General features: G+C 42.5%; 1 protein-coding gene across 2 annotated transcripts in view; it reads right to left on the bottom strand.

Annotated features, from left to right (window-relative positions):
• larp4b (La ribonucleoprotein 4B) overlaps positions 1-26,121 on the bottom strand; it is a 105,628-nt gene that overhangs the window by 57,777 nt on the left and 21,730 nt on the right. For both annotated transcript variants that reach the window (XM_063044392.1, XM_063044393.1), the window contains exon 2: positions 9,008-9,138. In XM_063044392.1, coding sequence (XP_062900462.1) covers positions 9,008-9,088 — 81 coding nt within the window. In that variant the 5' untranslated portion in view covers positions 9,089-9,138. The remainder of the gene's footprint in view (positions 1-9,007; positions 9,139-26,121) is intronic.

The raw sequence follows: 26,121 nt of genomic DNA, 5'->3' as shown, positions 1-26,121 counted from the left end.
TTCAGCAACAGAACATCTGTTGTAATCAGTAATCACCCATACTCAAGTCTCCATTCCAAATCCAGGCTGTGTAGCAGGAGATTTTTAAATTTGTCATTTCATACAGAAATCAAAATAACAGCATTTTCTGCACATCAGTACGGTAACCATACAGTATTTTAAATCCTGCAACACTGTAATTTCTCACAACTGCTCCATTTAGAGCACAATATCTTAAAAAGTCTACAAGATCATCACCAGACCATGTTCAGCTTGGCTTTCAGTCAATTGAGCAAGGCAAATCTGAAGCAGATGGATGATGAAAGAAAACTGGTGCCCCATCATGTTTCATATCCAGATCAATTGTACAAATATCACATAATTCACTGGATCTAGAAAGAAACTAATATCCAAGAAACATCCTCACATTGTTATTTAGCTTTAACTAAGACTGACAAAATGGAACTTCTACCATGTGCTCCACATAACATTAACTACTAGTGAGCTACGCTGTGCAAGCACAATTTGCCGATCTCTGGCAGGCAACCAAATATATTCTCTCGTTCAACTTTACCAGACAGTATTTCTGTCATAGGCCAATACTCTTTTGGATTTTGTTTGCAGTTCAAATTAACGTGTCAAGAAAACTTCAGCTTTCTTTGCAGCATTTTTAGCTTGCACCAGGCACTGATTGTTTTTTAAAAAAAAGATTTTGTTGCTAATAAGACCCAGATTCCCAGATTACATGCCTGCTTTTCAAACAGCCTTTGTATTTCTGCTTCAATTTGCAATCTGTAGTGTATTCAGCTTTCCACTTTGACCTTGTTAATTCCTGTCCTCATTTCCAGTTATACTTTTAAGGGTCATTCCAGTATTCAGCTTCCAATATTCACTTAACTTTTTAATGTTCATTTCAACATTTTGGACAAAACTAGTCTCCCCCGCCCCCCCAAACCTCTGCCAAACAATCTTTTTAGTTACATAGCAAGGTATGCTTAGCTGTCACTGCAAAAACCCTGAACTCCTGGTCTTGTGAAAACAGCATTAGCTGAAATCAGCTGTGGTACTGCTCTCTAATTGGACTATACCCTGGTGGATCTGCTGCAAAATAAGTGTCCAGTAAAAACACAGGCGAGTGAACACTCATGCTATAATTAACACCAAGTTAAAGATTCATATGCCCCTGTCACTCAAGCCTTGTAGCATTGCTCAGTTAGCATTCCAAATAATTTCCACTTTTGTAATCTAGATATGGTACTTTGCAAGTCTTAGACCCCTAGTTTCTTAGAAATGTTATTTTATGCATTCTGCATTACTAAGTCAAAAGAGCATATTTTAGATTTCCAAACATTTTACAAAAAAGTAAATGTTAGAGAAATTGTTGTATTGCACGTTAAAATTAACATTAAATAACAAACCACTTTTCAAATAAAAACATTGTAGGACTACATTATCAGTGCATGATTAAACAAAGATAAAACAGAATGCTAATGATCAATGACAACGAGTTGAATGAACTAAACTGATTAACTGAGTAACTGGTATTCTAGGAATCAAACTTAAAGGACGAGAGACATTTCTCGCAGGTCGGCAGCAATTATTTATAAGAGAGCATTTGTCCATTGTACGGGGCCCATCAACAGAACTCTACAAACTAAACAAAAGTACAGAAAGGTTAAGCAGAAGGGCCATTGGTGATAGTAGAAGCGACAGGCTTAGGCTCAAAAGAGGCATTGGCTCTGTGTAAAGTGTCTGTTAAGGTTTCCTTTTTATCTTTTTTCCTTCTTACTGTACCATTTAAATGGCTGTGGTGTGCTCGTTGTGCCAGATGCTGGAGAACTGGTAGACCCAGAGTCTCCTGGGGAACTACATCTGCATGAAATGCATCTAGCTGCAGCTCCTTGAAGACCATATTAGGGATCTGGAGCAGCAGCTGGATAACCTTCAGCTTGTACGGGAGAGCAAGGAGAAAATTTATCGAAGTTACAGGGAAGCATTCACCCTGAAGCTGCAGGAGGCAAGTAGCTGGGTGACTGTCAGGAGAAGTGGAAATAGGCAGTTAGAGCAGAGCAACCCTGTGGCTATTCCCCTCAAAAACAAGTATACCGCTTTGGATACTTTTGAGAGGAATGACATCCCAAGGAGAATGCCACGGTGACCAGGTTACAGGCACTGAGCATGGGTCCGTGGTGCAGAAGGGAAAGAGAGAAGGGAGCGGTAGAGATAGGGGACTCAATAGTCAGAGAACAGGCAGGAGATTCTGTGGACATGAACGGGACACCCAGATGGCACGTTTCCTCCCATGTGCCAGGGTCAGGGATGTCTCAGATCGCATCCACAACATTTTGGAGAGGGAGGGGGAGCAGCCAGATGTCTTAGTACATATTGGTACCAATGACAGAGGAAGGAAAAGTAATGAGGACCTGAAAAGAGAATTCAGAGAGCCAGATTAAAAGCTCAGAAGCCAGTCCTCCTGGGTAGTAATTTTTGGATTGCTGCCTGTGCCATGCACTAAAGAGGGTAGAAACAGGATGATTTGGCAGATAAATCTGTGGCTGAGAAGCTGATGCAGGGGTTAGGTTCTTGGATCATTGGGATCTCTTCTGGGGGAGACCTAACCTGTTCAAAACTGATGGATTGCACCTGAACCCGAATGGATCCAATATTCTCACGGGCAGGTTTGTTAGAGCTGTTGGAGAGGGTTTAAACTAATTTGGCAGGGGGTGGGAGCTGGAGTGCAGAGACTCAGGTTAGGACAGATGGTAAAAAAGTAAAAGATAGCGTGCAGTCAGACTGTAGGAAGGACAGGCAGGTGATGGGCCTTAGTTGCAACCAACAGGGGAGCCTACTAGGGCAGGGCTCCCCAACCATTTTTGCACTGCAGACCGGTTTAATACTGACAATATTCTTGCGGACCAGCCGACTGGGTTGGGGGCGGGGGCAAATATGTTAAACTCGCCTCAACATGTCTTTTACAGTTAGGATTGCCAACTTTCTCACTCCCAAATAAGGGACAAAATTAGCAGTCAAATCCCGGGACAATTGCGCTTACCCCAGAAAACACTACCATGACCACGAAGGCTTGTGCGGGCAGCTGTGTGTGCATATGTGACGTGCGCATGCGCGTACAGGCTGATTCCCCCCCCCCCCCCGCCCCACACAAATCGGTTTTGGCTTCATCTTCCCAACTACACTGTACATACATGATTTCTGCTTTATATAGGCTGTGTATTTATCATATCATTCCTGCTTTTGCTATATGTTAGCATTATTTTCAGTTTTGTGTTATTTGGTAAGTTATTTTTTGGGTCTGGGAAGGCTCAAAAATTTTTCCCATATAAATTAATGGTAATTGCTTCTTCGCTTTACGCCATTTTGGCACAAAAGGTTTCAGAGGAACACTCTACCTCAGCGGGGGAAATACAGGACAAGGGCGGTCCCATATGGGACAAACCAATTTAGCCCAATATATGGTATGTCCCAGCAAATATGGGACAGTTGGCAACCCTATGTTCCAGTTCAACAATGCGTGACAGGGAATGAGGAAAGATGCAGCTGACTCATATTGTTTCCTCGCGGCCTGGTAGCACATGCTTTGCGGTCCGGTACCGGTCCGCGGCCCAGTGGTCGGGGACCGCTGTACTAGGGGATCAGCTATACTGGATTGAGTGTTATGTAATGAACCGGAGGCAATTAGGGAGCTTAAGGTAAAAGTACCCTTAGGAACCAGTGATCACAATATGATTGAGTTCAACTTGAAATTTGATAGGGAAAAAGTCTGATGTAGCAGTATTTCAGTGGAGTAAGGGAAATTACAGTGGTATGAGAGGGGAGTTGGCCAAAGTGGAAGAAGCTGCTGGCAGGGATGTCAACAGAGCACTAATGGTGTGCGTTTCTGGGGGAAAATGAGGAAGGTGCAGGACACATGTATTCCAAAAATGAAGAAATACTCCAATAGTAAAATAGTATAACCGTAGCTGACAAGGGAAGTCAAAGCTACCGTAAAAGCAAAAGAAAGAGCATGCAACAAAGTGGGAAGATAGAGGACTGGGAAGTTTTTTAAAAATCTACAGAGCAATTTAAAATCATTAGAAGGGAAAAGATGAAATATGAAAGCAAGCTAGCAAGTAATATCAAAATGAACAGTAAATGCTTTTTCAAGTATGTTAAAAATAAAGGAGAAATGAGAGTGGACATTTTCTGCTAGAAAATGAGGCAGGAAAAATAATGAAGGGGGCCAAGGAGATGGCTGATGAACTAAGTGAGTATTTTGCATTAGTCGTCACTGTGGAAGGACTCTAGCAGCATGCCTGATGTAGTGTGAGGAAAGAAAAGTGGGTGCAGTTACTATTACAAGCGAGGTGCTCAAAAAGCTAAAAGACCTAAAGATACACAAGTTACCCGGACCAGATGAACTACACCCTAGGGTTCTGAAAAAGGTAGCATTACAGATTGTGGTGGCATTAGAAATTAACTTTCAAAAATCTGGCATAATGCCAGAGGACTGGAAAACTGCAAATGTCATTCCACTCTTTAAGAAAGGAGGAAGGCAGCAGAAAGGAAATCATTGACCAGTTAGCCTGACCTCATGGTTGGGAAGATATTAGGGTCAATTGTTAAAGATGAGGTTGTGGAGTACTTGGTGACACAGGACAAGATAGTACAAAGTCAGCATGGTTTCTTTCAGGGAAAATCCTGCCTGAAAAACCTGCTGGAATTCTTTGAGGAAGTTATAAGTAGGATAGATACAGGGGATTCAGTGGATGTTGTATATTTGGACTTTCAGAAGGCCTTTGACAAGGTGCCACATATAAGGATGCTTATGAAGTTAGAGTCCACAGAATTACAGGAAAGTTACTGACATGGTTAGAGCATTGGCTGATTGGTAGGAGGCAGCGAGTGGGAATGAAAGGATCCTTTTCTGGTTAGTTGCCAGTGAATAGCGGTGTTCCGCAGGGGTCGGTGTTGGGACCGCTTTTTATGCTGTATATAAATGATTTAGATGATGGAATAGATGGCCTTGTTGCCAAGTTTGCAAATGATATGAAGATTAGTGGAGGAGCAGGTAGTGTTAAGGAAACAGGTAGGATGCAGAAGGACTTAGACAGATTAAGAGAGTGGGCAAGAAAGTGGCAAATGAAATACAATGTTGGAAAATGCATGATCATGCAGTTTGGTAAAAGAAATAAATGTGCGGACTATTTTCTAAACCGGTGGGGGGGGGGGGGGGGGGAGATCCAGGAATATGAGACACAGAGGGACTTGGGAGTCCTTGTGCAGAACATCCTGAAGGCTAACTTGCAGGTTGAGTCAGTGGTGAGGAAGGCAAATGCCATGTTTGCATTCATTTCAAGACGTCTAGAATACAAGAGCAAGGATGTGATGCTGAGGCTTTATAAGGCACTGGTGAGGCCTCACCTCAAGTATTGTGAACAGTGTTGGGCCCCTCATCTTAGAAAAGATGTGCTGGCATTGGAGAGGATCCAGAGGAGGTTCACAAGGATGATTCCAGGAATGAAAGGGTTATCATATGAAGAACGTTTGATGGCTCTGGGTCTGTCCTCGCTGGAATTCAGAAGGATGAGGGGGAATCTCATTGAAAACTTTCAAATGTTGAAAGGCCTAGACCGAGTAGATGTGGTAAGAATGTTTCCCATGGTGGGAGTCTAGGACAAGAGGGCACAGCCCCAGGATGGTGAATTTGTGAAACTTGTTGCCACATGCAGCTGGGAGGCCAGGTCGTTGGGTGTATTTAAGATAGATTGACAGGTTCTTGATTGGACATGGCATCAAAGGTTATGGGGAGAAGGCTGAGAACTGGGATTGAGGAAGCGAAAAAATAAAAGGATTATAACAGACACGATGGGCCAGATGGCCTAATTCTGCTCCTATGTCATGATATTATGGACGACTAAACTGTGAGGGTGTGGCAGATGTGTGGCAAGGGTATAGCAACAAGACCTGAGGCATTCTTAAAGTCTTAAATCATGTGGATTTACCTCAAGTATTGTGCAAAAGTCTTAGGCGCATGTAAAGTCTGCAAGGTGTAGATGCTTTCAAAAATAATGAAATATTTCTAAATATCAAAAATTACCATGAAGAGCAGTAAACAGTTAAAAGAAAAACTAAATCAAATCGATATCTGGTGTGATCACCCTTTGCCTTTAAAACTGCATCAATTCTCTTACGTACACTGTCACACAGTTTGATAAGAAAATCAGCTAGCAAGTTGTTCCAAGTAATCCCAGACAGCCTTGATGTTGAAATCAGGACTCTGTGGAGGCCATAACATCCATTGCAGGTCTCTCGCAAGTAGAAATTTTGCGGCGGACAGAGGTCTCAAGATGTGTTGTTCGAGCACTTCCGAAGAAGGTTGAGAACCAGAAATATAGTGGAAACTAAGTGCAGCAGACAAGAGATGCATCAAACTGATGTCTCTTCTGAATCAGAAGTCCAGCTCTGAACTCAAACCACTGGAACCCAAGTATACTCCTCTACAGCCTGGAGAGGTCGAGTGGTCTTTCATGTTAGAATTGCTGCCAAAAAAAGCTATTCCTCCTGAAGTGCAAACAAAGCCAAGAGACTCACCTGCACACAAAAACACAAGGATTGGGGTACTGAACAACAGCAATATATGCTTAGTAATGATGAGTAAAAATTCGAATTATGTCTCAAATGTGAAGCAGTTTGCCCCTAGAAGAACTGGAGACCTTTACGTGACGAGTGTCTAGAGCCAACAGTGAAGCACGGCGGAGGTTCCCTGCAGGTTTTAGGCTGCACTTCAGCAAATGGAGTTGGTCTTCTGGTCAGAATTAAAGCAATCCTCAATGCTGAGAGATAGAAGCAGTTTCTCATTCATCACTAATGCCATCAGGGAGACACCCAATCAGTCCCAATGTCATCATGCAGCAGGACAATGACCCAAACACGCAGTCATGGCCATAAAGAATTACCAAGAGCAGGGAGTTCTGCAACAGCTGGCATGGCCTCCACAGAACCCTGATTTCAACATCAAAGTTGTCTGGAAGCAAGCAAACAGCCAAAGTCTGCAGAAGAACTGTGGCAAGTTGTGGAGCTATGGAACAGCCTACCAGCTAATTTTTAAAAAAATAAAACTAGATGACAGTGTACCCAAAAGATTTGATGCAGTTTTAAAGGGCAAAATGTGATCACACCAAATATTAATTTGATTTAGATTTTTTTTTTAAACTGTTTACTGCTCTTTGTGGTCTTTTTTGATATTTAGAAACATTTCATTTTTGAAGGCATCTTCACATTGCAGATTTCTTTAACATGTGCCCAGGACTTTTGCACAGTACTGTAGAAGTAAATCCACAAGATTTAAGATTTCAAATATCAAAAGTAGGATGAAACGGAACAACATTTGGACACCAGATTTAAATAACCATTAATTCACCATGACTATTGGAAGTCAACTGTTAGAAATACAGCTTTATCATGGGAAGTAGTGTCTGCTTTCATTTTCCTTTTGCCCGAGATCATAAAATCAAACATACTGGCAAAAGTTAAAATTTAACCTACAAGGAACAAGAACCCATGCGTTTCTCCATCTAGATAAGCAAATGGTTACTCCAGTAATATTAAACTATGATCAATAAATTCAAAACAATTCTAAGGAATAAAGGATCATTTAAACCTGAATTATAATTTTAATTTAGCTCTGTGAAAGTTCAAAGGCACTTTAAAACATCCAGATCTCACATTTGAATATAGTATTGAAAGGGTTCTGAGACACCGTACTACAAAATTTTCCATGGAAGTTTATGCTAAATATCCCACCTGTTCCAGGCAGATTTTAAGAACACTTCAATATTCAGGCAACAAGGGAACAGAGTCTCACAAAGGGCTTCCAGTTCAATACCATTTCTGAGGGTGAAGTGCACAGCTAACTACCAGATCTCCATTCTCAGCAATTTTCCAAGACTTAAAGCACAAGAATGCTTCCATTCAAATTAAGTTGTAGTGTAGGTACAAGAATTACCTCCCTTCGTCCAGGCCCAATATGTAATTTTGCACTAATAAAATACTTTATATAACTGCAGGGTTCAAAACTATTCAATGATATTGGCAGAGGAAATAAAATACTTCCCACTTCAAACTTATCTTGAATCTTATATTTGAAACTTCATTGCATGGAGGATGGGAGACAGAAAGAGCTCCAGTTTGATGTTTCAGGTAAAAGAATATATTTGGGAAAAAAAACCACCAAATCTGAATGCTCACCTGAAATGATTTGTAAATATTTACAAGCAGAATTTAAATTCAATGAAAAAACCTGGCCAGTTAGTAACAGCCTTCTATAAAGTATTGCATCATCATAGCTAGGATAAAATTCAGGCTTAATTCAGGTTTAAAGCAGGTCTCATGCAAAACAAGCTTCAGATTTTTTTTCTAAATTTTGAACTTTATTTCAGCAAGTCTTACCAGATTACCCTTAGTGCATTAGAGCTATCTTTTGAATCATGATTACTTTTATAATTTAGAGAAACAAAGCAATTAGCTCCCGCAACTAACATTCAAAGATGTTTTAATAGTTGTATTATGTAAAGGATAAATATTGGCCAGTATATCAAGTGCAACTCTAATACCAGAGAAAATTCAAGGCCTCAGCTCATAATCAGATAGAGATACCTCCTACAAAGCTGCGGAGGAGTGCCAGGTTGGATCTTCGATGCCCAAGGACAGTATTCTGATAATGGTGCAAATTTCACTTTATCTCCCCCAATGCATCTGAGATATTGATGTGCCATTAGTCAGTTATATCATTTTCATAACATTCATACAGTCAACTTAAAGGACAAAACCATAACTGATTCTAGCTAATGCTGTTTTCACAAGACCAGGAAAAGTTATTTGAACAAACTCAAAATTCTTAACTGATCCAACAAAAACAGTGATCCAAATGATTTTTGTAGAATCAAATATCGCTGTGATGATTGTACATTCTAGTATCAATTGTTTGGTGACAATAAAGTATAAAGTATAATTCCCAACACATTTAACTTACCAGTGGGGTACTGTCAACAACCTCTTGGACTTGCTGCACCTGCGGTTCAGCCACAACTTTAGTGTCCTGGTCAGAAGTCATGAGCCGTCTGCTTTCTGGCTCCGTAGAGAGAATTTTGCTTGTCAAAGAAACTGTGAATGAAAACATCAATTGAGCAATTCTCTCAAGTTCACAAGTCCATTCAAAGCAATAATAAATCCTATTTTTTTTCCATTTCTACGGAACAGCAAGTGCATTCTATAGAACATTAGTAGTGACATAAAGCTGCTGGTATTAAGATTGGAGAACAGAAAAATCCTGATGGTAAAGAGTTATAGTGAACTAGGTGAATAGTGGATTATTTTAACTTGCCAATAAGTTATATAAAGAATTCAAAATTAATGTAGACAATGGTAAATAAACTATTACCTGTTGCAAACTACTATAGCAGTCTTCATATATTCTGCACAGTAATCAGAATTCTACAAAAACCTGGAGGTGTTAAATACAGTAAGTAACTGTGTTGCAACAATTTCGGGTTTATAAATTGTTCAAATAGAAATGATGGAAATGTTTGGTGCTATATTTAAACCTGTTTCACAAATCCTACAGGTATCCTATTTGAAATACAGAACTATGAAGCACTGCTCACAACAAAAGAATTCAGTGTGTTCACTCACCAAATCCTCTTACTATGAATAGTTTAATATCAGAGTATAAAATTAATATTCAGTGATATAAAAACTCTTCAGAGTCATTTTAAAACATTAATATCATCTCCTCTACTCCACCCTTTGCAGTACTTGAAGATCCACTACCCAGGACATGCCCAGAGGCTGTATAGGGACCTGAAGACGAGAACATTTCAGGTACAGTTCCATCCCCACTGCCATCAGATTTCTGAACAGAACGAACCCATGGATGCTACTTCACTATTATTGCACAACTTCATTTGTTTATAGATTTCTTGCTGTAATTTATAGTATATATTATCCAATGCACTGTACTGCTGCCGCAAAACAAATTTCATGGTATGTGTCAATGACAATAAATTGATTCTGAAAGATTATGTTCTCTTCCAACTGAAAATTATGCCATACGTTTTTAAAATAAGTTTGAAAATTATAATGTTTTGTGGTGCTCACTATTCAGTGGATACAGTACAGATTCCATTTGCTTCCTACAGGGAGTGTTAGAGTGAACATTAGATGAAATCAGCTTATTTTGACCAACACAATGTAGGTAACTGAAGAGAACATGTATTTCTCCCTTAGGGAAAAATTGGCTTACAGACAGTTCTCAGGAACTGAACATTTGCATAACCCAAAGACTGCATGTATATTAGTAACACCAGTAATATTTAAAAACTCCCAAAACGCTCAAATACAAATTTTAATTTTAGTGTCAAGTCAGTCATCCTCATGTGGAATACATGAAAAATTGTATAAAAAGCCACAAATTATGAGCTAAAGCAGCATATGCAGATGAATTGAGTATGATGCCAAAAGCAACTGAGGATCTTTGGCATTTCTAATCTATACAAGAATACAAGCTGATTAAATTCAAGGAAAGTAGCTGCTGAACAAGTTACAAAATTAACAAACTGATAGACCAAGGGCAGATTTTTTCTACCGTTCATGAAAGCAATTTTCAAAACCATCGAGCATTTATTGCCCAACTCCAAAAACACATTCTGAAGTTCATTGCAAATTACAACTAACCAGTGATCAGCGTAGTCACATAACATCCAAGCATTATAAGATTTTGGAATTTGACTAAGATGTACCAACTTGAAAATACTTCCAGTGCATAAGCAGGCCGTTGTTATCAGCTGATCATACTGCTGACCAATAAGTCAATAATAGGACAGACTGTTCTATACTTGTTAGGGAACAAGATAGGGGCTGGAGAAATTCCATTTGAATGAATACACTGGATTCTGGTTAATTGGACTATCGATGAATCAAGGCAATCATTTGGGACTAAAACAAAAAACTGAGAAAATAGCCAGGGTTCCCTTTTATTTGGAACAATATGCCACTTAATTAGGACAGGAGAATTGTGAAACATTTTCTAACTATGTCTGTCAAGTGCATGTCGTGTGGTTGTTGGGACACTACATGGTGCTTAGAGCGAATAGAGTTTAAATAGCACCAGTTGTGTGAATTTGTTTTCAAAAAGCAGCTATTTTTGTCGCTGATAGTTGGGGAGAAATAAGATTAACTTTAGCTCTGTACATTTTCAAGTATTCAGACTTGGAAATGCCAGAAATAGATGGGAGTGAAAATTAAATGATTTCACTACTTCAACAAGTTACAAACTATGAGGAATGGGAAGGTTATCAATAATCATGTTTCTCCCCCAAGTGGACCTTCAGTTCTCACCTGTGCCCTCAAATAGATGCTTACATGTGACAGCAGCCACATCCTGGTGCACCACTTTGACAAGTGGGATAAACCAGGTGAGGGCAGCTGGCAGGTTTCATACCCCAGTAAGATAGGGACCTGCCAGTCCTAGCATGCAAAGACTGCTCCATCATGCTGGGCAGATGAGATCAGAGATCCAACAACAAGGAAGGTGGTTCTGCAACACTAAATGGCGAGTGACGGGCATAACAAGGTACAGAAAAGGCCATGTCATCCACTACAACCAAGTTGTGATGCCTACTTATCCTCTGGATCCAGACTTCTGAGATCAAGAGACTGCCCCAGGGCAACAGCTTTTACACTTTAAAATTTTTCCCTCACAGATTTCTTGTCATCGGATATGACAGACAACCATCAGTAATATCAGTAGTGTTATAATTTGTGCTTTAGTTCAACTAATACATGTGTTGTACAGTTAAATGGCAGTTCATCTTTAAAACCTTTTTAACTATTTCCATGAAACTTTGGCTAATTGAGGTAGCCATTTAATTGGGCCAAAACATATGATCCCAATGTGCCCCTATTAACCGGAATCTACTGTATGGTGTACAGATGCACCAAAACCTTTCAATTAGAGGAAGTGACTTGGAGGGAAGCACACAATAGGGCCTGAAGTGTTACTCTACCCAATGTGCTGCCCTTTGCTAACAGCACGTGCACCAAATCTGCTAAGATAGCTCAGAGGCTTAGGTGGATCCAGCAAAGTGAAAACATTTAAATATCCTGGAACATGACTATGATGGACCTTCTCTCAGAATCCAACTGATCAACAGCAGCCTTGACACCTCTGCAAACATTTCATCCAAAATACATTGTGGGATTACAACCTTGCACAGAACACGCTGATTCTGCATAGTTACATCTTTTGCTTGAGCAGGTTGGTACCATTTTCATTTTGGTTGCAGTGCTGTTCTACACTTACTAACCCAGACTGATGTACTTATTCTCAGCGAAGGAAATGCCAAGGAACAGAGTTAAAAGCTACAGAATACAATTCTCCAGCACTTCACCTGTGAGTCGGCTGGGGTGATATACTGCGTCCGGTGCTCCCGATGTGGCCTTCTATATATTGGAGAGACCCAACGCAGACTGGGAGACCGCTTTGCTGAACACCTACACTCTGTCCGCCAGAGAAAGCAGGATCTCCCAGTGGCCACACATTTTAATTCCACATCCCATTCCCACTCTGACATGTCTATCCACGGCCTCCTCTACTGTAAAGATGAAGCCACACTCAGGTTGGAGGAACAACACCTTATATTCCGTCTGGGTATACCTGATGGCATGAACATCGACTTCTCTAACTTCCGCTAATGCCCCTCCTCCCCCCCTCGTACCCCATCTGTTATTTATTTTTATACACACATTCTTTCTCTCACTCTTTTTCCTCCCTCTGTCCCTCTGAATATACCCCTTGCCCATCCTCTGGGCTCCCCCCCCCCACTTGTCTTTCTTCCCGGACCTCCTGTCCCATGATCCTCTCGTATCCCTTTTGCCTATCACCTGTCCAGCTCTTGGCTCCATCCACCCCCCCTCCTGTCTTCTCCTATCATTTTGGATCTCCCCCTCCCCCTTTCAAATCTCTTACTAACTCTTCCTTCAGTTAGTCCTGACGAAGGGTCTCGGCCTGAAACGTCGACTGTTCCTCTTCCTAGAGATGCTGCCTGGCCTGCTGCGTTCACCAGCAACTTCGATGTGTGTTGCTCGAATTTCCAGCATCTGCAGAATTCCTGTTGTTTGCAATTCTCCGGCTATTATTTTTATCAACCCAAGGATGTCTGATTTAGAACTGCTACACATGTTTGCAATCTCCCTTATTTACCATGTTGACATAGCCACAAACTAAAACTTATCCTCATCCTAAGAGTCAGAGTTCACTTCAAGTTGGGGTTTGTAATAGCCACTGCTAACAGATACATTTTCAACAGGTAGAGATCCTCCTTTCCCAACCTCGCCCACAACACCGCCACTACTGGTTCTAATCAGATGCTGTAGACAGTGACGTCCTTTCAGACTTCCCCACGTTGGTCAGCAGTGAGACCACCAACATTCAATATGACATTCAATACTACTTCAATTGTATGCAAGATCAATGTAGTCACAAATGAAGAATATCAATTAATGGAGCAGGGAGATAAGGCAAATTTAGCTAGATGTGCATGTACTGGAAAACAAAGGGATAAAAAAAATGAACAATTCAACTGAAACTCTAGTGGTAACCAACAAGTTTGACTATTTTTCTGGATCTCATGTCTACAATTTGGATGCTGCGTCATTATTTTTCAAAAAAAAACATTTTCTGACTGTAGGATAAACCCCAGTGGTAGTGCAGGCCCTTGAGACATTGCTGAAAGGTAAAATTCTGCAAATAGCAGGACGTTTGTAGCTCGAACAAGTTTGCAAGACAGTTCTCCCAATTTTGCTACACGCTCAAATGCTAGTGAGGGGAAATTGTTAGGCTCAGCCTTTGTCATAAATAACAAAGGTAAATGCCCGATAATCTTTCTGATTCAAAGTTAAACAACTTGAGTGACCGATATTATATATCAGCTAGATCTGACAAGAACAGATCTTTTTCTCAAGGTGTTAGTAAATCATATGGATTCTTCTCTTCAATCTGGCAACATGGTTAGCAGTCTATTACATTTCTACAAGTTTTCAATGCAATTGAAACAGCTAGAAATTGTCCATAAAGTCCTGTCAGTATACCTTCTTTCAGCCCAAAATCTCCAGTAAACAAATTAAGTAGTTGGACAATCCAGTGTTTGCATGCTTGATACCAGATTGAAGAAACATCTTTTTGCAACTCAAGATTACCAGAGAATTCAAGACTGCACTAAAAGCCTCCTTTAAAAATTCGCAAAATCTTTAACTCTTGAATATCCAAAACTCCTGGCTGCTCCAAGTATAGGAGCATTCAGCACATGGGCATACAAAATCTAACATAAGCAGGAGAACTACTACTACGTCAACTCAGGCTCAGGGGGCCAGCATCGGGCATGACAACGGACTCTCCACTTCTCCCTCTCCTTCAGTGTGTTCAGTTCATCTACATTAGCCGTGCCGCTGTCTTCTCAGAGCATGTTGACCATAGTCTTGGGAAGGCGCCCAGGGTTCATCCTCCCATGCTTGGGCTCCCATAGGATGACTAGGCTGGCAGGTAGTTCGGGGTGGCATAGACAGTGCCCCACTAGTTGCAGTCTTCTCGCCTCGATTTTAGTGGTGAGCATCGGTAGGTTGTCATAGAGGTCGACGTTCGTCATGCGCTGTTGCTAACTCACGTCAAGAGCCATCCGGAGCATTTGTGTATAGCAACCATCTAAAGACTTTCGCATAGTCTTGGTGAATGTCCTCGTCGCGCATCCATACATAAGAATGGATTCTATGACTGCTATGAAAATCCTCTTTTTTAAGCCCTCTGGTCAGGTTCAGCTTCCAGATTTCCTTCATGTTGTTCACAGTCCTCCACGCCAGCACCCTCCGTATCTTTATGTCCTTCTCCGAACTCATCATTCTTGATCCGAGGTACTTGTAGTCAAAGACATTCTTAATGGTATCATTCTTTACGGTCTTGAGAGTACCTTCATCGCAGTTAAACGCCATGTACTCTGTCTTTTAGCGTTTAGGTTAGATGTTGGGCACGTGGCCAGGTGGTTAAGGTGTTTGTCTAGTGATTTGAAGGTCACTAGTTCGAGCCTCAGCTGTGGCAGCATGTTTGTGTCCTTGAGCAAGGCACTTAATGACACATTGCTCTAGTCTGTGCGAAGAGTGGCGCCTCACAGACTTCCAATCTGTGCCTTGTAAGGCATGAAAATGCCCGACGCAGGACTCATGGTCTGAGTCCCTCCCGAGGTCCAACTTTATTGCACTCAATTTCCACTTTTGTCAGTAGCTGCTGTGCTTCCTCCATCTGGTCAGACAGCAGGACTATGTCATCTGCAAAATCGAGATCTGTGAGCGTAACTGGTCTGACCCTTTTGGTTCGTCCTGGTTTTATGGTAAAACCAAGTTTGACGTAGAGTGTAATCAAGGACGATTATAAAGATGTCGGGTGCCAGAGTGTCTCCTTGCAGCACACCAGCTAGGAGTTTGAACCCTGCTGTTTCTCCGTTTGGTGATACAACTTTCGCCGTAGTTTTGGTATAGCTGGACTCTATTGCTCTCAGTAGACGGTCTGGCACTCCATAAGCTTTCAGGATCTTCATCATTTTACCTCGATGAATGGAGTCAAAAGCTTTGTGAAAATCGATGTAAGCAAGCACGGTTGGTAGGTTGTTCTTCTTGACTTCAATGATTCTACAGAGAGCAAGTATTTGCATTACTGTTGTGCACTTCTGCTGAAAACCATTCTGATGAATCTTAGCTTAGGGTCAATGGTGGTGCGAATCCTGCTCAAGATCATCCGATTGTATAGCTTTGCTATGGTGCAGGTCAAGCTGATACCACGGTAGTTATCTATCTTCGTGAGGGATCCAGACTTGGGGACTGGGATAATGTTTGAAAGTAACCACTGTTCTGGTTTGTCGCCTTTCATCAGTGCCATATTACATATGTCCAGCAAGATGTCGTCCAGGTCGCAGTTCTTCAGGACATCTGGTGGTATCCCATCTGGTCCAGCGCTCCTGCCCTGTTTGAGTGCATATTTGGCCTTCTTCAGTTCCTCAGTGGTGAATGGGCCATCATCGATGTCGACTTGCGTTAGTATTGTGGGTATGTCCTCCTTTTCTTCCGTGATCATTAGGGGGGGCTTCCCAGCAGGTTCTTAAAGTGGGTAAACCATGTCAGGACACGGTCCTCTGATGTTTTACCACTTATCTGACCTGATGGGAACTTCTTCCGTCTGCTCATCTCGTAGACTAGGCGCCATGCTTCTCCATGCTGCTCGTCTTCATCAGCAGCTTCTACCTCTCTAATCCTCTCAGCTAGTTCCTCTTCCATCAGTCGGTCATTAAGTGGCAAAGAGATTCTTCTTTGCTGTTTTGAACTTGTCTCTTAGCTCTTCTGTTTCGCTTTTTCTAAGTTCCGCATGACAAGCATTGACCATACATCTTGCTGAGATGACATCAGGATGTTTCGAGATCCGGTTCTTCTTGATACGCTTCACAGTAGGCAAATTCTTTGCTGCATCTCTGTGTGCATCTATAAGCCGTTGATAGCGGTCGGTGGCAGTCTCTTCCTCCCCACTTTCCAGTGGGCCGAAGTGATTTTTCACCTCCACTGTGTACTAGGCTTGAAGAATAGGTTGTGAGGAGAATGCCTCCTCCTTCTACCTTCTCCTTGGGACTTGCGGCTTTGGATTGCCGCAGGCTCAGTCTCACTTGCATTGACATTACTGTGGTCAGAACTGACCGAGTTGAAGGTGCTGTAGGCTTCTGTGTTGATCACACAATTACGCCATTTTGTTCTTACGAGGATGTAGTCGAGCTGTTTCCTATAGAAACAGTTTTCATATGTCCACAGTTTACCAGCTTGCTTCTTGAATTGTGTGTCGGTGGCAATGAGACTGTGTTCCTGGATGATATCAACTAGATCCAGGACAACAAGCAGGAGAAAGTCACTTGTAATGCCGTGATTTTTCAAAGAGTAACGAGAATTGAAAGGTAAAATTATGAATTGGCACTATAATCACAACCGAAGTATTTACCCTGGAAACTACAGTGCAGATTGAAATGAGATTTTAATGTACTCGTGGGCTCCAAAACCAAAATCTTTTAAAGTGAATTAAAGTGTACCACAGATTATAGGTGATCTGATCAAGCAGTTTTGGTCAAGAATGTTGAAGCAAACACCACTGATCACAAACGGGCTTTACTAAGATTCTGAATGAATTTTTTCACTCCCTGCTCCGAAACAAACAAATGCATTTGTTGTTAAGATGTCATTCACACCGCCACCCCCCCCCTGCCCATCCCAGAATAGGCAGTGCAATTGGAAACAATACCTTTGAATTCACTTGTTTACTTCTGTAAATAGTTAGAATTCTTTGATGCAAGGCAGTCCAATGTGCCAAAAGAAAAACAAATGTAACTGAGAACACACACAAAATGCTGGAGGAACTCAGGTCAGGGAGCATCAATGGAAATGAATAAACAGTTGACATTTCGGGCCAAGACTGTTCTTCAGGACCGAGTATAAAAAGGTGGGAGGTGAGGGAAGGGGAGAGAGGTTAGCTGGAAGGTGACAGGTGAAGCCAGGTGGTTGGGAAATGACAGAGGCTGGAGAAGAATCTGATATGAAGAGAATGGACCACAGGAGAAGGGGGAAGGAGGTGAGACCTGGAGGTGAGGTGTAAAAGGCAGGTGATGAGTAGTAAAAGGGCCAGGACAGAGCTTACATTTCACATTGTCTCATCATATCATCCAACTCCTATTAAGCTTCAGCTGATGGACTGATATTTTTGAAATTTACGTTATTTTTTTTTCTCCAACGGCGTTCTGAGAGGCAGGACTGCGCAGGCGTGTGATGTCGGGCAGTGCAGCGCGGCAGATTTAAAAGGGCAGGAATCCTGCTTCGGGTTTGATTCAAAGAAGGAGTCTGAGAGTCTGAGTGGGAGTGCCGAGAAAGATATTTTTGAAATTTTCGTTATTTTTTTTTCTCCAACGGCGTTCTGAGAGGCAGGACTGCGCAGGCGTGTGACGTCGGGCTGTGCAGCGCGGCAGATTTAAAAGGAACAGAGCCTCATAGAGCGGGCAGCGTAGTTTGCGGGCTGCGGAGTGAGCCGGGAGCAGAATGAAGACTTAAGGGCTTCGGCTCAACGGGCTTAGGCGGAAGCGGGCGAGGCAAGGAAGGTTTGGCATTCATTTTCTGTTGTTATTTGAGGAGAGGGGCAGTATGAGTGTGAGGGCAGTTTGCTGTTCTCGGTGTCGGATGTGGGAGGCCCTGGAGTCTCCAAGCCTCCCGGACGTCTACATCTGTGCCAAATGCATCGAGATGCAGCTCCTAAGGGACCGCGTTACGGAACTGGAGCTACAGCTCGATGACCTTCGTCTGGTCAGGGAGAGTGAGGAGTTGATAGAGAGGAGTTGCAGGCAGGTGGTCACGCCGGGGCCACGGGAGGCAGATAAGTGGGTCACAGTTAGGAGGAAGGGGAAGAGTCAGGTAATAGGGAGTACCCCGGTGGCTGTGCCCCTTAACAATAGGTACTCCTGTTTGAGTACTGTTGGGGGGGACAGCTTACCCGGGGGAAGCAACAGTGGCCGTGCCTCTGGCACAGAGTCTGGCCCTGTAGCTCAGAAGGGTAGGGCAAGGAAGAGGAGGGAAGTTGTGAGAGAGGACTCGATAGTAAGGGGGTCAGATAAGCGATTCTGTGGACGCAGTCCAGAGACCCGGATGGTAGCTTGCCTCCCTGGGGCCAGGGTCCGGGATATTTCTGATCGTGTCCAAGATATCCTGAAGTGGGAGGGTGAGGAGCCAGAGGTCGTGGTACATATTGGTACCAATGACATAGGTAGGAAAAGGGATGAGGTCCTGAAAGGAGAATATAGGGAGCTTGGAAGGGAGTTCAGCAAAAGGACCGTAAAGGTAGTAATCTCGGGATTACTGCCTGTGCCACGCGACAGTGAGAGTAGGAATGCGATGAGGTGGAGGGTAAATGCGTGGCTGAGGGATTGGAGCAGGGGGCAGGGATTCAAGTTTTTGGATCATTGGGACCTCTTTTGGTGCAGGCGTGACCTATACAAAAAGGACGGGTTACACTTGAATCCTAGGGGGACCAATATCCTGGCAGGGAGATTAGCAAGGGCTACTGAGGTGACTTTAAACTAGAATGGTTGGGGGGTGGGAATCAAATTAAAGAGGCTAGGCGTGAGGAGGTTAGTTCACAACAGGGGGATGGGAACCAGTGCAGAGAGACAGAGGGGTGTAAAGTGAGGGTAGAAGCAAAAAGTAGTAAGGAGAAAAGTAAAAGTGGCAGGCCGATAAATCCAGGGCAAGCATTAAAAAGGGCCACTTTTCAACATAATTGTATAAGGGCTAAGAGAGTTGTAAAAGAGCGCCTGAAGGCTTTGTGTGTCAATGCAAGGAGCATTCGTAGTAAGGTGGATGAATTGAAAGTGCAGATTGTTATTAATGATTATGATATAGTTGGGATCACAGAGACATGACCGATATGGGTAGAGCTGCGTAACACTAAGGGGCAGAAGACGCTGGTGGGAGTTGTGTACAGGCCACCTAACTGTAGTAGTGAGGTCGGAGATGGTATTAAACAGGAAATCAGAAATGTGTGCAATAAAGGAACAGCAGTTATAATGGGTGACTTCAATCTACATGTAGATTGGGTGAACCAAATTGGTAAAGGTGCTGAGGAAGAGGATTTCTTGGAATGTATGCGGGATGGTTTTTTGAACCAACATGTCGAGGAACCAACTAGACAGCAGGCTATTCTGGACTGGGTTTTGAGCAATGAGGAAGGGTTAATTAGCAATCTTGTCGTGAGGGGCCCCTTGGGTAAGAGTGACCATAATATGGTGGAATTCATTAAGGTGAAGAGTGACATAGTTAATTCAGAAACAAAGGTTCTGAACTTAAAGAGGGGTAACTTTGAAGGTATGAGACATGAATTAGCTAAGATAGACTGGCAAATGACACTTGAAGGATTGACGGTGGATATGCAATGGCAAGCATTTAAAGGTTGCATGGATGAACTACAACAATTGTTCATCCCAGTTTGGCAAAAGAATAAATCAAGGAAGGTAGTGCACCCGTGGCTGACAAGGGAAATTAGGGATAGTATCAATTCCAAAGAAGAAGCATACAAATTAGCCAGAGAAAGTGGCTCACCTGAGGACTGGGAGAAATTCAGAGTTCAGCAGAGGAGGACAAGGGGCTTAATTAGGAAGGGGAAAGAAGGTTATGAGAGAAAACTGGCAGGGAACATAAAAACTGACTGTAAAAGCTTTTATAGATATGTAAAATGGAAAAGACTGGTAAAGACAAATGTAGGTCCCCTACACACAGAAACAGGTGAATTGATTATGGGGAGCAAGGACATGGCAGACCAATTGAATAACTACTTTGGTTCTGTCTTCACTAAGGAGGACATAAATAATCTTCCAGAAATAGTAGGGGACAGAGGGTCCAGTGAGATGGAGGAACTGAGCGAAATACATGTTAGTAGGGAAGTGGTGTTAGGTATTGAAGGGATTGAAGGCAGATAAATCCCCAGGGCCAGATGGTCTGCATCCTAGAGTGCTTAAGGAAGTAGCCCAAGAAATAGTGGATGCATTAGTGATAATTTTTCAAAACTTATCCTGGACTAGTTCCTGAGGATTGGAGGGTGGCTAATGTAACCCCACTTTTTAAAAAAGGAGGGAGAGAGAAACCGGGGAATTATAGACCGGTTAGCCTAACGTCAGTGGTGGGGAAACTGCTGGAGTCAGTTATCAAAGATGTGATAACAGCACATTTGGAAAGCGGTGAAATCATCGGACAAAGTCAGCATGGATTTGTGAAAGGAAAATCATGTCTGACGAATCTCAGAATTTTTTGAGGCTGTAACTAGTAGAGTGGATAGGGGAGAACCAGTGGATGTGGTATATTTGGATTTTCAAAAGGCTTTTGACAAGGTCCCACACAGGAGATTAGTGTGCAAACTTAAAGCACACGGTATTGGGGGCAAGGTATTGATGTGGATAGAGAATTGGTTAGCAGACAGGAAGCAAAGAGTGGGAATAAACGGGACCTTTTCAGAATGACAGGCGGTGACTAGTGGGGTACCGCAAGGCTCAGTGCTGGGACCCCAGTTGTTTACAATATATATTAATGACTTGGATGAGGGAATTAAATGCAGCATCTCCAAGTTTGCGGATGACACGAAGCTGGGTGGCAGTGTTAGCTGTGAGGAGGATGCTAAGAGGATGCAGAGTGACTTGGATAGGTTGAGTGAGTGGGCAAATTCATGGCAGATGCAATTTAATGTGGATAAATGTGAAGTTATCCACTTTGGTGGCAAAAATAGGAAAACAGATTATTATCTGAATGGTGGCCGATTAGGAAAAGGGGAGGTGCAACGAGACCTGGGTGTCATTATACACCAGTCATTGAAAGTGGGCATGCAGGTACAGCAGGCGGTGAAAAAGGCGAATGGTATGCTGGCATTTATAGCGAGAGGATTCGAGTACAGGAGCAGGGAGGTAGTACTGCAGTTGTACAAGACCTTGGTGAGACCACACCTGGAGTATTGTGTGCAGTTTTGGTCCCCTAAACTGAGGAAAGACATCCTTGCCATAGAGGGAGTACAAAGAAGGTTCACCAGATTGATTCCTGGGATGGCAGGACTTTCATATGAAGAAAGACTGGATGAACTGGGCTTGTACTCGTTGGAATTTAGAAGATTGAGGGGGGATCTGATTGAAACGTATAAAATCCTAAAGGGATTGGACAGGCTAGATGCAGGAAGATTGTTTCCGATGTTGGGGAATTCCAGAACAAGGGGTCACAGTTTGAGGATAAAGGGGAAGCCTTTTAGGACCGAGATTAGGAAAAACTTCTTCACACAGAGAGTGGTGAATCTGTGGAATTCTCTGCCACAGGAAACAGTTGAGGCCAGTTCATTGGCTATATTTAAGAGGAAGTTAGATATGGCCCTTGTGGCTACGGGGGTCAGAGGGTATGGAGGGAAGGCTGGTGCAGGGTTCTGAGTTGGATGATCAGCCATGATCATAATAAATGGCGGTGCAGGCTCGAAGGGCCGAATGGCCTACTCCTGCACCTATTTTCTATGTTTCTATGATACCCTGACATTCCCCTGTAAAATGTCTTGATAAAATTTTGAATTCACTGTTTCCTCAACGAATGCAAACTGGCCAGGCCATCAGGCAGCAGAGCAGCCCCAAACCATGATGCTCCTTCCATCATGCTTCTCAGCTGGGAAAAGGTTTTAGTACTGGTGTGCTGTGTTTTTTCTTCCAAACATAGCAACATGCATTTCTGCCATAAAGTTCAACGTTTGTCTCAACTGTTTGTGTCAGGGTGATGACAAAAGTTGAGATCAGTGAACAAGAACACTGACAAGAAAACAACCTCTCTATGGTTGTGGACTACAGGAGGAATGGAGACAGCTCGCTACTATTGACAATGGATCTGGGTTTGAGAAGGTGAACAGCTTCAAGTTCCACAGCATAAACATCACCAGGGATCTCACGTGGTCTGTACATACCAGCTGTGTGGTGAAAAAGGCACAACAGCACCTCTTTCACCTCAGAAGGTTAAAGCAGCATGGTGTGCCCCCCCCCCAAATCCTAAGAACTTTCTACAGGGGTACAACTGAGAGCATCCTGACTGGCTGCATCACTGCCTGGTATGGGAACTGTACTATCCTCAATCACAGGATTCTGCAGAGAACCGTTCAGACAGCCGAGCGCATCTGCAAATGTGAACTTCCCACTATTCAGGACATTTACAAAGATAGGTATGTAAAAAGGGCCTGAAGGATCATTGGGGATCCGAGTCACCCCAACCACAAACTGATCCAGCTGCCATCATCCGGAAGACTGTACCGCAGCATAAAAACCAAGACCAACAGGCTCCGGGGCAGCTTCTTCCACCAGGCCATCAGATTGCTTAATTCATGCTAACAACTATATTTCTATGTTATACTGACGGCCCTGTTGTACATGCTATTATAAATTACTATAAATCGCACATTTAGACAGATGTAACGTAAAGATTTATTGAGGAATAAAGTCAATTCAATTCAGTACTGAGTTTCCTCCAACTGTAGACAATTTCTATTACTGTGGACTGATGAACACTCAGGTCTTTTGAAATGCCTTTGTAGCCTTTTCCAGCTTCATGCACCTCTACAATTCTTCTAAGGGCCTCTGAAAGTTGTTTTGATCAAGGAATGATGCACATAAACAGATCTTTCTTAAGAGCAGTCCATCAGTAACCTGACTGTGCCCTTTTTAAAAAAAGCTAGGCAAGGGCACCTCTACAACCCACACCTTCAATCTCACCTCTGATTGGAACCAAACTCCAAATAGCTCTCATAGAACGTTCACACTCTTTTGAACTGAGACTGTGATTGTTTAACTGAAAGGTACAATTGTGTGGTATTGTTTAGGCAGATTGTGTTTGTCCATTAATGTGACTTTAGATGAAGATCAGACTACATTTTAAGAGTAATTAATGTAGAAAACCACGTAATTGCAAAGGATTCACAGACTTTTTCTTGCAACTGCATATAGTGGCCTAGCATTCACAGGACACCACAATTACCAGTGCACTGCCGTCTCCTTGTATGGTAATGAAACGCTTGCAAGTAAATTGCCAAGATCAGAGAACAACTCAACCCAATCATTAACCACCCAAGCTATCCATTTTCCATACATCCCCATATTCTTCATCTAGCCTTTGACTTTCCCACCCACCTGGTTTCACCTATTACCTTCCAGCTAGCCCCTTTCCCCTCCCTGACCTTTTTATTCTGGCATCTTCCCCTTTCCTTCTCAGTCCTGAAATGCTGACTGTTTATTCTGTTCCATATATGCTGCCTGACCCGAGTTCCTTCACCGCTGTTTGTATGTAGCTTTGGATTTCCAGCATCTACAGAATATCATGCTTGGAAGTAAGAACATGCCACTAATTGTGCAATTTCCATTTTGCAGGTTCTTAGTGAATATCTGCATGAGTCCTTCTGGATTCAAACATTTTTGGTAAGTTAAATATACTTCCTTCTGCTCCCTATACTAGAACCTAGAACTCTAACTGTACAAGTCTGAGAAACAGAATCAACTTTGAATTTGGCTAACTGGCGGAATCAAAAAAAATTAAGCGGCCAGTTTAGGTAAGCAGCCCTACAATCAATTCAACTTTAACCTTAAGCCAGCTTCTTCCTCCCTTTCCAGTCATGAAGTGTCTCAGCCCAAAAAAGTGACTCTTTATTCCTCTCCAAAGATGCTGCCAACCATAGAACATAGAAACATTACAGCACAGAAACAGGCCTTTTGGCCCTTCTTTGCTGTGCCGAACCATTTTTCTGCCTGGTCCCACTGACCTGCACCTGGACTATATCCATCCATACACCTCCCATCCATGTACCTGTCCAAGTTTTTCCTAAATGTTAAAAGTGAGCCCGCATTTACCGCTTCATCTGGCAGCTCATTCCACACTCCCACCACTCTCTGCGTGAAAAAGCCCCCTAATGTTCCCTTTAAACTTTCCTCCCTTCACCCTTAACTTGTGTCCTCTGTTTTTTTTCCTCCCCTTGCCTCAGTGGAAAAAGCCTGCTTGCATTCACTCTATCCATACCCATCATAATTTTATATACCTCTACCAAATCTCCCCTCATTCTTCTAGGCTCCAGAACCTGCTGAGCTCCTCCATAATTCTGTGTATTACTTAAATAAATTTTATGTCACCTTTCTTCAGTGAACAACACCTCACTTTTAAAAAGTGACTTCCAACACTAGATTCTCATTTTCTTCACATCTACCCTGGCAAGAATCTTCAGGACCTTAGATTTCATTCAATTACCTCCTCGTTTTCTTAAAACTTCAGTGATTGCAAGTCTAGCTTGCCTGACACTTCATCTACTTGCCTGGTATTCTGATCCTTAGGATCAGTTCTTGCACTATCCTATCCTGAAAGCAAGAAAGAACTACTTTGCTTGCTGAGTTGCAAATAAAATTGAACCCAAGCAATCAACAATTACCACTTTACGTTGCAGCCTTTGTGTCATCCAGTTTCCTTTTTTAAAAATAAAATCTGAACTGGCTACAAACAGAACAGCCAGAGTAGGGAATCATGAAGAGAAACAATTTTCACAATGGTTTTCACAGATCTAATCTATACATTGCAGCGTAATCCTGGATTTGTCAACTGATCAACAAGGTTAAGAGGACAAATATAACATCTGTACTACAAATAGCAGGAATTCCCTCATCTCAGTGAAAACAATACACTCAGCAGTTCAGACAGCATTTATGGAAAGAGAAACAGCAACAGTTCAGGTCACTGACACTTCATAGCTTGGAAAGAGAAAACAAGGGTAGAAAACTGGGGGAAGGGAGGAAGAGAATAAGTATGGCGTGAAGAGGAATAACCAGGTGCAAGGTAAGGCCACATTTGCTGTGGAGGATAGAGGTCAGCTGACGATAGGGATAACCAGAGGGACATAATACAATGTAGTATATTGCATAACAATAGTTTCCGGGACACTCCAGTAGGTCAAGCTGCATTAATAGAAAAAAACTGAGTCAATTGCACAACTGGATAACTTAGCATCAGAGCTAGTCAGTTCTGCTCTAAGCGACTGACCAGAAATTGGGAAATTCAGAAGGTCAGAACATGTGCCTTGAAAGTTAATGAGGTCCTGCTCTTCCAACTTGCACAAGGCCTTGATGTAACAGCGCAGAAAGCACACACAGGTCAGTATGAGTGGGATGAAGGATCTTGCCTTATGTCCATTTGAGGCAACAGTTCACTTGCACTTTTTCCAATCATTTGTTTTACATTCAGTGTTGAAAGTACAGTCTCCTCTATACTGGAGAAACTAAACAGACTGGGCATCAGTTTTGCAGTGCATATGCATTTTCTGTCTTTATTTCAGATTTCCAGCATCTGCTGTTTTATTTTGATTTTCCAGCTTCTCACTGAAGCAAACAGCAAAAGCCAATGAGTTGCTCATGCATATGAATAAAAGGCTCTTGCAACAATTACAGAGTCAGGTTTATTTACATGACAGCAGCTACATGTAAAATAAACAATGAT

Source organism: Mobula hypostoma, chromosome 3 (assembly GCF_963921235.1).
Source record: "Mobula hypostoma chromosome 3, sMobHyp1.1, whole genome shotgun sequence".
Classification (NCBI taxonomy): Eukaryota; Metazoa; Chordata; class Chondrichthyes; order Myliobatiformes; family Myliobatidae; genus Mobula; species Mobula hypostoma.
The sequence above is the reverse complement of the archived record's forward strand: the minus strand, read 5'-3'. Positions and strand labels throughout refer to the sequence as shown.